Below are 15,506 nucleotides of genomic sequence, written 5' to 3' on the forward strand. Positions count from 1 at the left end.
GTTTACCACTCACAAGGAAAATTTAACAATAAGATACCTTTTTCAAAAGACAATTTGGCAATAGAGTGCATAGGTTAATTCAGAACAGGATAATGGGAAAATATTGTGGTAATGATGAGCTATTAACATTTGTGTGTGCACGATGTGTGTGTATTTTGTTTTAATTTTTTTAATGAATAATAGGGTCAGAAGAATATTACTCAAAACATCATTTCGATTATAGTGTGTAAGATGTCTTGGGAAGTGTTGTCACTATAGTTGAGACTGATGGTGACAGAAATAGTCAGATTTAAGAACAGAGAGGATAAATCTTGAGAGGTAGTGCTGGGAATGAAAAATCAGAGACGCATTTGTAAGATATTTAAAAGGAAAAAATAAGGGGTACCTGGGTGGCTCCGTAGGTTACGCATTTGACCCTTGATTTCGGCTCAGGTCATGACTCGTGGTTCATGGGTTTGAGCCCCATGTCGGGCTCTGCACTGACAGTGCAGAACCTGCTTGGGATTTTCTCTCTCTCTCTCTCTCTCTCTCTCTCTCTCTCTCCCCCCACCCTACTCTCACTCACGTGCTCTCTCAAAATCAATACATAAACGTAAAAGAAAGAAAAGGAAAAATGAATAAGAACTGGTAAATAATTTGGATGGAAGGATGGGGCAATTCACTGGGAGTTTTTTTAAAAATGACAATACAGGGGCGCATGGGTGGCTTAATGAGTTAAGTGTCCAACTCTTGATTTTGGCTCAGGTCATGATCTTGCAATTCCTGGGACTGAGTCCTGTGTTGGGCTCTCGGCTGAGTGTGGCCAGCCACACTCTCTCTCTCTCTCTCTCTCTCTCTCTGCCCCTCCCCCGCTTGCACACGTGTTCTCTTCTCTCTCTCTCTCAGTAAATAAATAAACATCTAAAAATGATAAATCAATGAAAAGAAATTGAATTGTGGGTTCTCCAGGGATAGCCAGAGGAACCCAGTTGGGGGGAAAGAATAGGGGTTTAGCAGAAAGATATACATTAATTGTAAAGATGAGCCGGTAACTCAAATAAAATGTCCAATAGTCAGTAAATTTGTGATGACTGTAGTCCAATAGTCACAATTTGTGATGACTGTAGGTCTCTTGAGGACCAAGACTGTTTGCTATTCTTCTTTGAATCTCCCAGCACCCAGTGCGGGAAGGACACATAGCTTACTCTCAGTAAATGTGGCCTAGCCGGCTGACGAACTGCATAGAGTTTGGGGGGCCAGCTTCACAAAGAAAATCATAAATTGTGAGTGTGCACAAATACAATCTTCAAGGGTAGGGTACAAAGAAAGGAACTAAGAGGACATAGGAATAAAGGAATAAATACACTGAAGGAACCAGAGAGGGAAAAAAAAGAAACCAGTAGCAGAGGAAGGGCAGGTCTGGGAGTTAAACTGAGAGAGAGGAAGGGAAGGGAAGGGAGGGGTGGGGGAGGGAAGGAAGGGGGGAGGGGGAGAGGAAAACAAGAATAGAATCAGAGCCGTTAGGCAAGAGAGATGCTACTTATTTATAATTGGAATGTGTATTTATCTCTATATACCCCCAGATAGAGAATGCATAGATGCAAAAATTATAAAGTCACATTTAGTGAGCAAAAATGAAAATCATTAAGATGTTTCCTTAATAACTTAAAGTAAATAAATTAATAGCTCCCGACATATTGATTCATCTATCGCATGTGGGCACTCAATAAATGTTAATTGAATTACATTAATAACATTTGCTCAATGGTAATAAAAAATTAATTAACTGTCTGTCTTTTCTGTTACTTAAGTTTATGCCCATTGGTTCTGCAATTACTTCTAGCCCAAACATGAATTTTCTATCTCACTGGCTTTTGAGACACACTTTAATTTTTTTTTTCCCTAAGAAATACGGTCGAGCTTCTAATTTTTGTCCTAATTTTGGTATTTTTTTTCTGTTAAAAAAATTATTTTCTCTAAGTTAATGTCAAGAACTATGTATAACATCCCAAATATAGTGTCACGAGTTCCTTATTTAATTCCAAAATCGTTTTCTCTGCAGGAGTTGTGATACCACTTTTTACTTGTTTCTCCTTTTAGCCTATGCTACTTTATAATACTTTGGATACAATGTCAAATAACACCACAAAAGACAAATCTGGGGAAATTTATTGTTAGCTTTCCATCTATAAAAGATGGAAGATGTCAGTCACATTCACCCAAAAATTGTGACTCACTTCAGATGTCAGAATTCTGGGTTGAACAGACTGGGTTCTGAAATGTGTGTATGTCAGATGATTTTCTAATGAGCAACAGATAGTTCCCACTGGGGAATGGAAAAAAAAATAAAAATATAAACAGAGACATAGAATTAAAATAACTTTATGAATGGCAGTTTAACTTCTCCATAAAATTCTCTCCGTACAAACCCAGTGGCTCCAAATGGTTGCTTAATGTAACACACTACTTAGATTCAAAATGCTATACTTAAAATTGTCGCAAAATTAAAAAGAGAATCATATACCACTTGGCTGTATACAGTATTCTCCGCATGTTCTTACATTCCAGTAACCTCTATCCAACATTTTTTTTGTTCCTGAATTACTTTGTGCAAAAGCAATTTAAATTACATGCAGCCTGACTACGTGTGATAATTTGAACTGATTGTTAATTAATTCCGTAAGTAAATAGCCGCCGCAATCTCTATACTCATCAAGGTTTCGTTATCTATCAGCTCTTTCTGAGCTGCTCTTTAATGTACAGTATAAAGCAGCTGTAACTGAAGACACAGGATTCCCTGAGTGTGCAAGAAGGTAGTCTTGCTTTGCAGAGGCTGCTCAGGGAGAGAGGCATCTGTGGAGCTAAGTAATTTCCGAGGCTAGATCTTGAGCAGGTGACGCATCATGGCGTTTCGGGTTAAGAGGGGTTTGCTGATAGGCAGTCTCAGCAGCTAGGCAGCAGAGAACAAAGCTAAGAACAAATCAGAGATACTGTTGCAGACTATAGAGACGAGGATAAGAAGAGAGCTTTTGGAACACGCCGGGCCTGGGTTCAAATCCTAGTTCTATCATTTGCTAATGAGGCAGACTTGGGCAACTCAGCTCAATAAACTATCTAAGCTTTGGTTACACTCATTCATCTGTTAACTGGGGATACCAATGCACACAGTTGCCATCTGTTCACGGAGGCTGACAATAACTACCTCCTGGAGTCTTTGTGAGGCTTAAGTTAAATGAGGTATATAAGTGGTAACATGGAACTTGACATAAAATGCATGCAACTATGTATGTGGGTGTGTGCAGAAAGCAGTGGTCTGATTTTCAATCCAGGTGACTTTGCCCCATAGGCAAAATTCGGCAATAGGTGCAGACATTTTTGCCCGTCCCAACCTAGGACAATGGGTGCTACTGGCAGAGGACAGGGAGGCTGTTAAAAATCCTACCAGCTCCCCAAAGAATTATCTATCTCCAAATATTAATACCGCTCTAAGTATGCCAAAGCATAACTTGAATGGCTGTTTGTAAGATTAGCTAATTACTGGACACTTGGGGACCCAAGAAAAATAAACTGTTATTTTTATAGCATCATCGTTACAACATTAATTTGGTAAATCTCTCTCGGGATAGAGGAAGTCTAGAGTTTCCCCATTGATTGAGCTAATTCTATCTATTCACAATTACATTAATTGCTATTCATGAGAGATGTTCCCATGAACCCCAATTTCTACCAGCCCAATTTAGAGTGAATCAAAGCATAACCAAGAGATTGAAAGCCAGCGACATAAGGGGGAGGGAATAAAAAGCAAACCTTGCTGAAAGCCAAGGCTGTTTGGACGCTGAGAAAGAAACAAACATGGCCTAAGACAATTGTGTGAGATGTACTGATAGTTCCCATGCCAGTCACGAGCCTTTGGAACTCCATATAGAGAGCTTCAAAAATCCCCTCCCCACCCCCACCCCCGGGGCTGTGATCTGATCTGGTGAAGGATGGGAAGGGTCGCCTGAGCTTTAAAAAAATTCCGAAGTGTTAAGAGATTTCCCAGGTTATTCTACTGTTTACACAGTCTGGGAACCACTGCCCTAGGAGGCAGGACCCTGTAGAGTTTTCCATCTGCCCGAAACAAAGCAACTTTTGAAAAGATGATGAAAATGGGTGGTGGCAAGAATACACTTCTTGCATGAGCTGTGTGAACATGGGACAAACCAGGTTGGTTGTTGTATTGTTTATTCTAGTCACTCAATGAGCATTATTGGATCAACCCGGCATTGTGTTAGCGACAAGAATGCAAGTCTCCAGAATGAATCTTCACCATCTCCCAGTAGGGCTGCTAAATCACCAGGACTGCCACTTGTTTAGGTCTCAAATGATCCCTAGGAACCAGCTGGTCCACAAGTTTGAGAATACCTTCTGTTAACTCTTTCCTAGGTTTTAGGATTCTGTTTAACAGGTGTAGGTAAGTTACCACCCAGTCTGGTTCTCTCTCTAATGTAATTTCATGGTGTGTTTCTCTCTGTCCTACACTCCTCGATATTGTGACTTTGTTATTTCTCTGCTAACATGTTTGATGCTTGTGAAAGCTGAGGACCATGCCTGTCTCAGGTACCACTGTACCCCCAGTGCCCAGTTCAGTGCTTCTTATATAACAGGCCCTCAATTGTTAAGTGGGAATGAATGAATGAATGAATGAACGAACGAACAAATGAATATGGGAGTTCTCAAAGACATGAGGCAACTAGGGCTTCTTGGTCTTCTCTATGACGCTCCAAACCAGAATCTCAGTCCAGGACTTTGCTGGAGGTTCCTTTCTAGGTGGTTCTATGGAAATAAAACATGTTCCAAAAAGCCTACCCCCAAAGCTCACATTGATGATCACCTGACTGGGAGCTTAACAAATGGCAAGGCAGGGAAAAGAAAAGATCAGAAACAAGAATGAGCTTCTAGACTGTTCATTTATAATCACTTCTCGTATACAGAGGAGGAAACTGAGGTTTGTAGAAACAAACAGGACAATGTGATGGAGATCACATACATTATGGAGCAGTACTCAGCACTGAAGACCCTTCTACTGCTCCTGGGATCCAGAAAACACTTTGACAATGAGCTGACAACAAACTATGAGATTTCATTGATCCAAGTGAATGAATTCTTTGATTCTCTCCACCCATCACTAAAATAAATAAATATATAATTGATTTTAAAATCACACACAGGAGACGTAAGTGATACAAATTACTGTGATAGGAAAACTTGTAACGTGTGTCAAACGTTATCATGATTGCCTCTTTTATTCTTACTTATAGTTTTATTCAAAATGATCCTGTTCAATGATGCTTCATTCTCTTACATAAGATCTTGTTCTCATAAAAGCCTAGAGTGTGAAGTTTTCTGCAAATGTCCGTTCTGAAATCACTGGGTCACATCAACTATAATGGGTTTGTGTATTTTTTCTTTTTTCATCTAGATATGCAACTCACAAATGAAAAGCATGCAGACGAGAAACCCATTAATGCTATCATTATAAATTCAGTATCCGAATTCAATATCACAGATGGACCAGCCAAGGAAACCCCCAGTGAGAAAAAACTGTCAGAATTCAGCACATCACTGTCCTCCCTTGAAGAATGCCAAACGAAATTTTCCTACCTCCAAACTGATACTTCAGTTCATCAGAGAGACACTGATGGTATGTTTCTCAGAATCAACCCATCTCTAAATAAAGCTCCCCAACCCCCGCCCCTGTAAAATCATCACATATGCTGTTAGAAAAAAAGAGCCTTTATGAATATTAAACAGGAAGACTTCGATTTGAAAACCCTGGTGAATGACACATGTCAAGGTCACTCTGCAATTATGAGGTGCTTGGCAGATTGTTTGCTCTCAAAGCTGGAAATCGGAGGCAAAGTGTTTTAAATAGCTGGAGTGAGGTATAATCATGCTTGCTATGGAGTTATGATGTGGATAAAGAAAAACGGCAAACTTTTCTCAAATCTGGGACTGTTCAGCCCCTGTATCTAGACTGAGAGGAGAAGAAGGCAGAGGGGAATGGTACGAGAATGCTGGAAATGTATAAATGTAGACTGTAAAAAATATCATTCTGCTTACATCAGCAAGCAGTAAAGAAGGATTGGTTACTCTAGCTGATATCACCTCCTGGGCATTCTGATCAGTGCAAACCTACACCAAACTACCCCTGTATATGACATTAAAGGCACACTCCCTTTGGCAAAGCCAACTTCAGATTGATTTGGTGCTAAGTGATCATCACAGTCAAGTTCAGAGTCATGGACTCCACACCAAGACATATGTAATTTTACTCAGGTTGACTTTGCAGTGACCTTTACAGAAGACATAAACCGTTCAGGAATTTCGTAGTGTTCCATACCTACGTTTGCATTTAAAGAAAGCTTGCAGTCTCTCAAAAGACAATATAATAGGTCCTAGTTACTAGTCTAGATTTAAATTAACATTTACTTTTTGAAAAAGAGAAAAAAGGGGCGCCTGGGTGGCGCAGTCGGTTAAGCGTCCGACTTCAGCCAGGTCACGATCTCGCGGTCCGTGAGTTCGAGCCCCGCGTCAGGCTCTGGGCTGATGGCTCGGAGCCTGGAGCCTGTTTCCGATTCTGTGACTCCCTCTCTCTCTGCCCCTCCCCTGTTCATGCTCTGTCTCTCTCTGTCCCAAAAATAAATAAACGTTGAAAAAAAAATTTAAAAAAAAAAAAAGAAAAAGAGAAAAAAGAAATACATAGACTTTGTATTAACAGGAGTTTGGAATCACATCAGTTTAATTCCTGGCTCTGAAATTTATTAACTGCATAAACCTGGGTAAGTTTTTTAGCATCTCTGACTCTCAGACTCTCGGTTATATATAATGGAGCTAGTAACACATCATAGGGTGTTTTGAAGATCAAATGAAATAACATATATAAAGGATCCAATAGAGAACCTGGCACATAATAGATATGTGATTTTTGCTTTCATTCTGGTTCTGGTTTTAGAAAGTAAGGGGAGAGATTTCTAACACATGTTATTTACGATCTTATGCACACATTGTCAAGGATGCTTCAGACCAGAAGCTACAGACACAATTGCTTGCAGCTGCCAGGAGATAGTGTGAATAATGCAGAAGATGGGCAGTGAACAATAGGGGTGGGCGAGGACTGTGGCAAGGTGAAGAGCCCTGCCACTACTCAGCTCCAGCTAATTGTTTCCGGAAGAAAATAGAGGCTCAGAGTTGCCAGGTCCAGAGCGTTACGGGACATCTCTGCATTTCTTAGGTGTTGGCAAAACTTCTATCTCATTTATGAAGCCCCAGACGCTCCCAACAATACGTGGCTTTGGGCCAACTTTGGCCGGTGGACTTCCGGGTTACCACCCCAAATTCAAGATGATGCCCAAGTTTCTGGCTTTGCTAGTGTTTCATGGCAATCAAGAAAACAGGTGATACAGGATCGGCTTGCATCAGGGATGCACGGATCTTACGTGTAACGGGTCTTGGTTGTAATGACCCCAGAATTAGGAATTAACCGTTGTACATATCCACACAGTACAACACAATGCCGTCCAGAACCACTCTGATTTGTCCTATCGGGGATCCAGGGAGAATGAGAAGGGCAGGCGTAGCTGAGATGGTACCTGAACCCTTGTATTCTCAGGAAAGGGCCAAAATGACCACTCCATGAAAATGACAATGGATAATCAGGGGCCTCACGCAGGAAAAGAACGACTTCCTCTTGTCTTTGAAGAGCAGAGGAGATTCATGAGGACAGTTGAATTAGACTGTTCTTCTTAAGCTCTGGCTGAGAGGCTGGTACAACCCGGAAAATTACAACTGTAGGCCAACAACACAGGTAACAGCCCGCTAATCCATTCTCACAGTGTGAACTCCCCCCATCAGCAACGTAAGAGTTTTTGGTATCTGGATAAAAGAGAGAAACATTCCAAATAGGGCCTACAAATGTGGGTAGGAAGCTCTCATTATCTTAAACAGCCAACATCAAGGATATCAAGAGTTAAGTCGGAGAATTTTTATAGTAATTAATTTAAGGATGCAGAAATTGAGAGCTGGGGTCATTGTTCGTACTGAGATAAATACAGAAATATCTTGCAGGAACAGCAGGGGAAACAGAAGGGAAAAGAGAAGATTGCATCCACTTTCATGTAGTTTGTGGTTAATTTATTTTCAAATGTATAAATGAGTGCATAGGAATGGATGCTTAATTGCTAATATCTATTATTTATATACATTGCCCCACTTAAAACAGAATGGAAAAGCCTCACACATGCAGATTTTGTAAAATGTGTTACATCCATTAGCACAGTTCATGGTGTGTGCTCTGATGGGAATTTAAAAGGATCTTTACTGCACATCACACACTATGTGCTGCAACATTACTTTATTATTAAATTGTGGCTCATCCTGTGTGGTCCCTTTCCCGAATAAAATGGAAAAAGTCCAGAGCACTGTCTGTGTCTCTGCTTCTGTTTCTACACTCTGATTGCAAAGGCATCCCTGTGGGTAATAAAATCAAGCATATACACAATAGTCGAAAAGAGGCTCCTTAAAAAGAATCCTGAGAATACACCTAATTGATGTATAATTTTGAATCTGCGATGTCTCATCCAGGTGGAAGAGGAAAATCATAAATACAAGATACCTCAAAAGAATAGTCTTAATTACACCATGGACTACTGAATAAAATGATTACATTTTCTACACTGTAAATTTCATACAATTAAATGCGGTAGTGTCACCTTATAAAATGTTTCAATTTTATAATTATTTCAGTTCATTTGCTCAGAAAAAAACATAAGCACAAATTTACTAAGTATCACCCAAATCCAGTCATCCTCGTTCTAAAGAAGTGACTTGAACGTTAGTTGTGCTTGTCTGAACTTAAATAGATCTTGACATATTTAAGTAGCTATTAAAATTGATAACATCAGGGATGATACCCCAGCTAGAGAAAGGCATTCAGTCACACTTTATTTATTCCTATTCTACATTACAGACTTTTTAAAAAAAAAAAAAAACTTAATGTTGGAAGAGTGGGAACCAATTTTTATACTTTTTCACCAAAAACTTTGAGTAATTAGTCGGAGCCACCGTGTCATGAATCTCATGATTATGCCGAATCTGCTGTGACCACACATTAACCATTAACATATTAGAATACTGGGTTTGGGGCAGGTTTATTTTCCTTTTTTTATTACTTGGCTTTGAGGGGATGGGAGGGGGAGAATGTTGTTTATGTGGGACCCCTTATGGAAGAACCCCATTTTTGCTACTTTGCATAGTGATTCCCAAACTAGCGGGTGAATGTTTCTGGAGCTAAGGAAAACCATCAGAACTACAGGGGACAGCTACATCCTCCACTGTCTCTCCCTCCTCTGAATTCCAGGCATTTTGGTGACAAGATTGAAAGCTGGGAGGGCAAACCCAGTGAGTACTGGACCACGACTGCGAGGCTGATCTCTGATACCCTGGTGGAAACTCCTTGCATTGTTACCTTTTCCACTATAATTAAACATGATCCTTTCTAATGAGACAGATTCTCCCTCTTAATTAGCCAATCCCCAGCTGTACATTTAGCACCTCTGGAGGCTGCCTTAATCCTTCAGTATCATTAGGGTATCACTTAGCACATTACAGCCTCAGTGTCCTAAAGGTACCCTAGGGGTGTAAAAAGGAAATGAAACAACCTAAGCAGGTTTTTGTCATGGCTTTTTGCTCACAAATATACCGCTTTTGGCTGCAAGGCTTGCAGGTCTCGGCTCCTTCTTGAACCTTCCCTGATCCGGATTTAAGGAGATAAGAGGTGGGAAAGTGAGCTGGGTGCTCTGAGAGCAGTGATTACAGCCCGGGCCAGGATGCCAGGGCAGTCAATAAAGGGACGTCAACATACAGAGACCTAGTTACGAAGATATTAGGAGAGGTGAAAAGCCAGGTAAGGGAGTAGTGAGGCCTCCAAGGGCTTAGCAACAAGGCTCTGACACCTCTTCCCTTGGTCCCTCCCAGGCCACTAGTAAATGACAAGCACTGGCCTGAGCTCATAGGCCACCAGCAACTAACCATTACTTGACACACCACTAGTAAGTGGCATTAACAGTAGCCACAGAAAGAAGGATTTTCAGAAAGAGAGAAAACCAAGGGGCAGATACACCTGAGACACCACTCAAAGCAGAGAGAGGGGAGAAGAAATACCCCCTGCATTCCCTTCTCCCCCGCCCCCCACCCTCTTTTCCTGTCACTGCTTCCCATTGGCTGAGGCTGGTGAGAAGCCGCTTGACAGAACCTTGAAAACAGACTTTAGCAGTCTTGGGAATACAGAGCAGAGCAGGGACGAGAAGGGAGAGCAGGCCTTCCACGAGCCGGCCACGTCCTGCGCCATGTTGGATCATGACAGAGGAGGTGTGAGCCTTCTGAAGGGCAGGCCAGCTGCAGGGTTAAGAGCTCTGGAGGGGACAGTTGGAGTCAAATCACAGACTCACCATTTCCTATGCTTCTTAAATTCCCTGAGCCACTATTTCCCCATCTATAAAAGAATTGTGATAGGACTCAACTCAGGCCCACTTCAGGACCTATGTGAGGAGCGCATAAAGTACAGAGGGCCAAGCATTTGCTTCCAATGTAACAATGGATAAGAGAGCACAGGCTTTGGATCCAGAAAGACTGACATTTGAACCTCTCGCCCACCACCTTAAAGTTGAAAGACTCAGGACATTCAGGGACAATCCCTGAGCCTGAGACCTTTCATCTAAAAAACGGGGACCACTTTATTTATCTCCCATCGTTCATTTACTCATTCTTTCACTCAACAAGAGATACAGCTTTCTTATAATTCAGGTTCTAGTAGGGAGAGAAACCCATTCACAAACGATTTAGCTTCATAGCATCCTATGGTCAGTACTATGAGGAAAAAATAGAGGGCTATGAGAGTTTCAACAGGGTGTGATTTAGAGAGAAGGTGTTTTAAGCTAAAGACTCAGAGGCTGAGTAGGAATCAGGTCAAGCTGTGAGGCAGGGGTTTATGGGACACAGGCCAAAGAGAGAGCATGCGCAAAGGCTCGGAGTTTGGTGTATCCCAGGATCTGAACGAAAGAGAGCCAGTGTGACTGGAGTGCAGTCGGTGAGGAGAAGATTAGGATGGGAAGCCAGAGAAATAGGCAGAAACCTGTACGCAGGCATATGGGCTACGACCAGGATGGGGGACTTTACGGGGGAAGTGAGCTCATCTCATTTCCAGGGAAAGAATATCACAGGAGACGATGAAGCTGAGCTGCACTCACGTAAAAACCAGCGTGTTCGATAGGAAGCTATTGCTTTGGACCTGACGATGGCCAATAGTGGCTAGAACTATGGCGGTGGCCCTAGAGGCAGGTAGAGGCTTATGAGTTTCACATACCAATATGAGATAGAATGTGCAGAATTCAGCAGGGAATTGCATGGGGGGCAGGGGGGGGGTGGTATGATGGGGAAAAGGAAAATGACAGGAATGAGTCCCAGCTTTCTGTTCATTTCATGTGAGTGTGCAAGAGCCATTCACAAGAGAAAGCCAAAGGTTTGTGGAATAAGGAATGAGGGAGAGCCGTGGTGCAGCCTGGCCTTGGTGAGTGGGAGATGTCTTGAAGACATTGCAGAAGCCATGTGAAGGAGGCAGATGGACGCACAGCATACTCTTTGGGATGGGCTGAGAGTAGGGGTGCTAATCATGGGCTATGACTTTGCATATCATGTTTACTAAACATTAAAGCCCCAAGAAATAGTGCAGGCAAAGGAAAATACACCCATTCAGGCAGGAGAAGGAGAGGTCCAACTCTCTTTTCAAACACTTGCAAATTTCCCCCTGAACTGCTTGTGTTACTTTTGTGCAAACAAAAATTGCCCATATGCAAAACAGTTTTGCCTGCCCGTGTAGAATTATTTAATGTGCCTTTTAGGAAAAGTTTTCAACACTCTTGAAAGTTTGGAAAAATCTGTTTTCAATTCATCAATGTTGCCATGTTTTTTTGGGCAAGAGGCTCTGCCTTTTATAACCAAATAAAAAGGACTGACTTATACACAGGGAAAAAAAAAAAAAAAAAGAGCTCTATTCTCAAATGCAAAATAGAAGAAAACAAATACCAGTTTGGCCAAAGCATTAGGCCAAACATTTTTGTGTGTGTGCAAATAAAACCTACGGTGTGCATCAGAAGCAGAGACCTCCGGAGTCTGCCAACTTGAGAAAACATTGGCAAGAGGAGTTAAACCAAAAGATTATATGCCCTCAGGAAATTATAAGGCCATTTCACAAATAGGGTCTCTACACTTTGATACAAAACCCCAACTCCCATCCCCATGTCACCAGCTCCCACCCTAACTTACCTGCAAATCAAACTTTTACCCTGACATCTACAAAGGACACAGATCTAGTGGGATCATTTTTATACGATCGTAGCGTGAGTAAGTCTCTTAAGCCTCCAGCCTGAAGGATATAGAGCATTTGCTTGGGATATTTTGTACTGAGAACTTCTTCTTTTCCAGGGGCTGCTCTAGTAACCTTGCTGGCATCAGCGTAAGTTGATGAGGTTTTATGCTCCGTATCTTTGACCACCAACATGCCCTCCTCAGAAATGCAGACGTAAAATAGAGTCTATGTACTGTACTAACTGACTCCTGAATTTTTGTGGGCGGTTTGTGGTGACTTATATGGGTGACTTGGCCACATGCTGGAAGCTGGCTCTAAGTGACTAAAAAAATACACCCCATCTGGCAAAGAGATGAGTGCATACACCCTGGAGGTATTATGGGATATGCTTCCTAAACCAGAAATACTTAGGTACAGCCACAGCACCTGCAACAATATATGGCAATTAAAGGAGTCATACAAGTCACCTTGAGGTTCTTCATCACTGTCTGATTGGGAAGAAAGGAAAGGAGGGTGTGAGGCAGGGATGGCACATGGGACAGAGGCAAGAACGAAGACTTTGGTTTACCTATATGCACAGTCATTTTCGACCTTTAGATAATGACTCTAAGTTTCTTCAAGATATTTGTTCCCTTTTAGAGCAAGTTTCCATGCTTGCCCTCCTTTCAAGGATGAACAAATATGTGAACAAAAAAAGTAAAAAACTTTTCTGGAACATATCGTTGGAAGTAAATGAACAGGCCTCTGAGAACAGTCAGAACCCAAGAGCAAAATCTCTCCTGCAGGCTTGGATAGTCTCAGCCAACTGAAGCCTGAAAACCAGAATTTATTAACATTAACATTCTTATTGGAAACAAAATAAATCCTTACGAAAATATAACTTTCGTTGATTGATAAACCCATCAGGAGGAGGAGATGTTTCTCCAATTCAGGCTGGAATGTTACTTTCAGCCACGAACAATCTTCAGGATAGTGACTTTCATTAATTGGATGATATATCATGTAAACATACTTACCTACCCATTTATAAAGTGCTTACATGTTTTTGAGACTTAACTAAAAAACAAGTTATGATTTTAACAAGAGAGTTGTTGCATCTCCTAACTAATTCCCTTTATGGAAACAAAAAATATCATAATCTATAACCCATCACAGCTGTTTGGCTAGAAGTACCAATTACCTTCAATACCTTAGAGATACTTTTCCGATTTTTACAAGTCTGCAGTAGTAAATTTTTAAACCAATTTTCTTAAGGAGGATTGAGAAGATTTCTACGCTTTCAGGCACCTGATGACGTATTTCATTTAACATGAATATAAAAGCAAGGCTTCCCCAAACTGGAGGACAAAGGACGCGGGGATTGAAAACAAAATACAACCAAAACAAAAACTCTGACTATTTCAAAAATTCTTTCTCTGGGTTTTGAAATGTGCTTTTCGCTGGCATGCGAATATGGGTGTGGCAGATTTATGGGAATCCACACCATACAAATGAGAAAGCCTGGTGACGAGAAGCCGGAAATTTGTACAGTCTCTCCTTGTCCCCAGCCCTAATTGCTCCTGAAAGCTCCCTGCACCTGCAGAGGACCAGCTATTTTTCAGACAGCTGCAAGGTTTCCAGATAGGTAGCTAATTGCGTGGCTTCTCAGCACCTCTGCAGGCAAAGTAAATAAAGGAGTTTAGAAAAGTGACAGCACTTTAAATAACCAGATTATGTGGAATCAATAGAAATGCTCAGGAAGTTAATAAAGCAATTACTTAAGTAGAACAGGTACGGCAGGGAGGTGGGGAAGAGTAATGGTGTACTTTACCCCTAATATGGACAATTAAGAGTTGGCCATAAAGTTATCAAGCATGCCACCACACCTGCCTGTCCTTCGGAGACGCCCCTCTATGTGCCACTGTTAACTTCTTCCTCTTCTTTTCCTTCTCCTTCTTCTTTAAACAGAGGAGTGTGCCTCTCTCATCCTCACCTGTCTGTTTTGCCAGTTTTGGGACTGCCTCCTGATGCTCCCAGATACGTGCGAAACAGTGTGTACCAACCTGTGCTGCCCCTCTCACAGGTACCACCACACCTCGGATGAAAGCCACCCGCGGCACGACTGCAAGTGCAACTGTGACGTTGACTGCAGTCTTTTTGAATCTTGCCACGAGACCAGCGAGTGTCTGGAGTTGGCCATGGAGATTTCAGAAATCTGTTACCGCTAGCACAATGAAGTCAACGACGTTCCGGCAGACCCTTTGGCCCCACAGGGAAACTCCATGACAATAAGACTGATTTCTATGCGCTGAAATGTAAGGATTGTACGCATTTCTTGGATGCCATAGACCATTTTATTCTGCACCTGGCTGGCAAGGGTAGGGTTGTCAACTCAATGGTCTTATTCCAAATTTCATTACTGCATGGCTCGTTGGAAAAAAATATCTTGATCATGTGTGATGAACGATCTTAAATACCTCGTAAATGCCATAGGTACAAGGTGTTTCTTGACTGCAAAAAAGCATGCTAAACCACTCCGTGTTACTGCGTTCATTGGCTTGCATCATGGATTCAACTTCATTCACAAATTCAGGACAAATTAGTACATTCTTTTGGAACTGACATACATTAGCTTGTCTTTGTAATGGCCTCATGCATAAACATTATGCATTGTTGGTTATTATTAATAATGTATTGTATAACATCATTTTGTAATTAAAAATTTATTTATACAGTCTCTTAAAATTCACTTATATGTACAGTTTAGGTAGGAAAGGGAATTAAATGAATTAGAAACCATGTTCCTGTAATTACAACAGATGTCTCTAAGACATCTCCAGTGAATTTTGAATATGATGTACTTCAAGAGAGTACTGTAATTCTAGACCATATTATTATACATCTATGACTATGTCATAACAGGTTATGCATGTTCTTAATTTGTTACAGAAATACTCTTCTTTATTCCAATGAGCATAAATGGGAATTATATGCAAGTTTCACAAAAATGACCCCAGATAATCAATTCTTCATTTTCCTCATTTCTGTTTGTCAGGTACAATAAGCAACAGGATATTAAAACAGAATCAGTTCATTTCACTAAACTATCACTTATGCAGGAATCCAGAAGAAATACATGTTTAGG

General features: G+C 41.2%; 1 protein-coding gene across 1 annotated transcript in view; it reads left to right on the forward strand.

Annotated features, from left to right (window-relative positions):
* The window catches only part of MDFIC2 (MyoD family inhibitor domain containing 2), an 84,251-nt gene extending 69,293 nt beyond the window's left edge, over positions 1–14,958 (forward strand). Inside the window, exons 2-3 of the mRNA XM_040492169.1 lie at positions 5,441–5,662; positions 14,330–14,958. Of these exons, the coding sequence (XP_040348103.1) occupies positions 5,441–5,662; positions 14,330–14,589 (482 nt within the window). The 3' untranslated portion in view covers positions 14,590–14,958. The remainder of the gene's footprint in view (positions 1–5,440; positions 5,663–14,329) is intronic.
* Positions 14,959–15,506: the final 548 nt, after the last annotated feature.

The sequence above is a fragment of the Herpailurus yagouaroundi genome, unplaced genomic scaffold, assembly GCF_014898765.1.
Source record: "Herpailurus yagouaroundi ecotype Mexico unplaced genomic scaffold, PumYag 183, whole genome shotgun sequence".
Classification (NCBI taxonomy): Eukaryota; Metazoa; Chordata; class Mammalia; order Carnivora; family Felidae; genus Herpailurus; species Herpailurus yagouaroundi.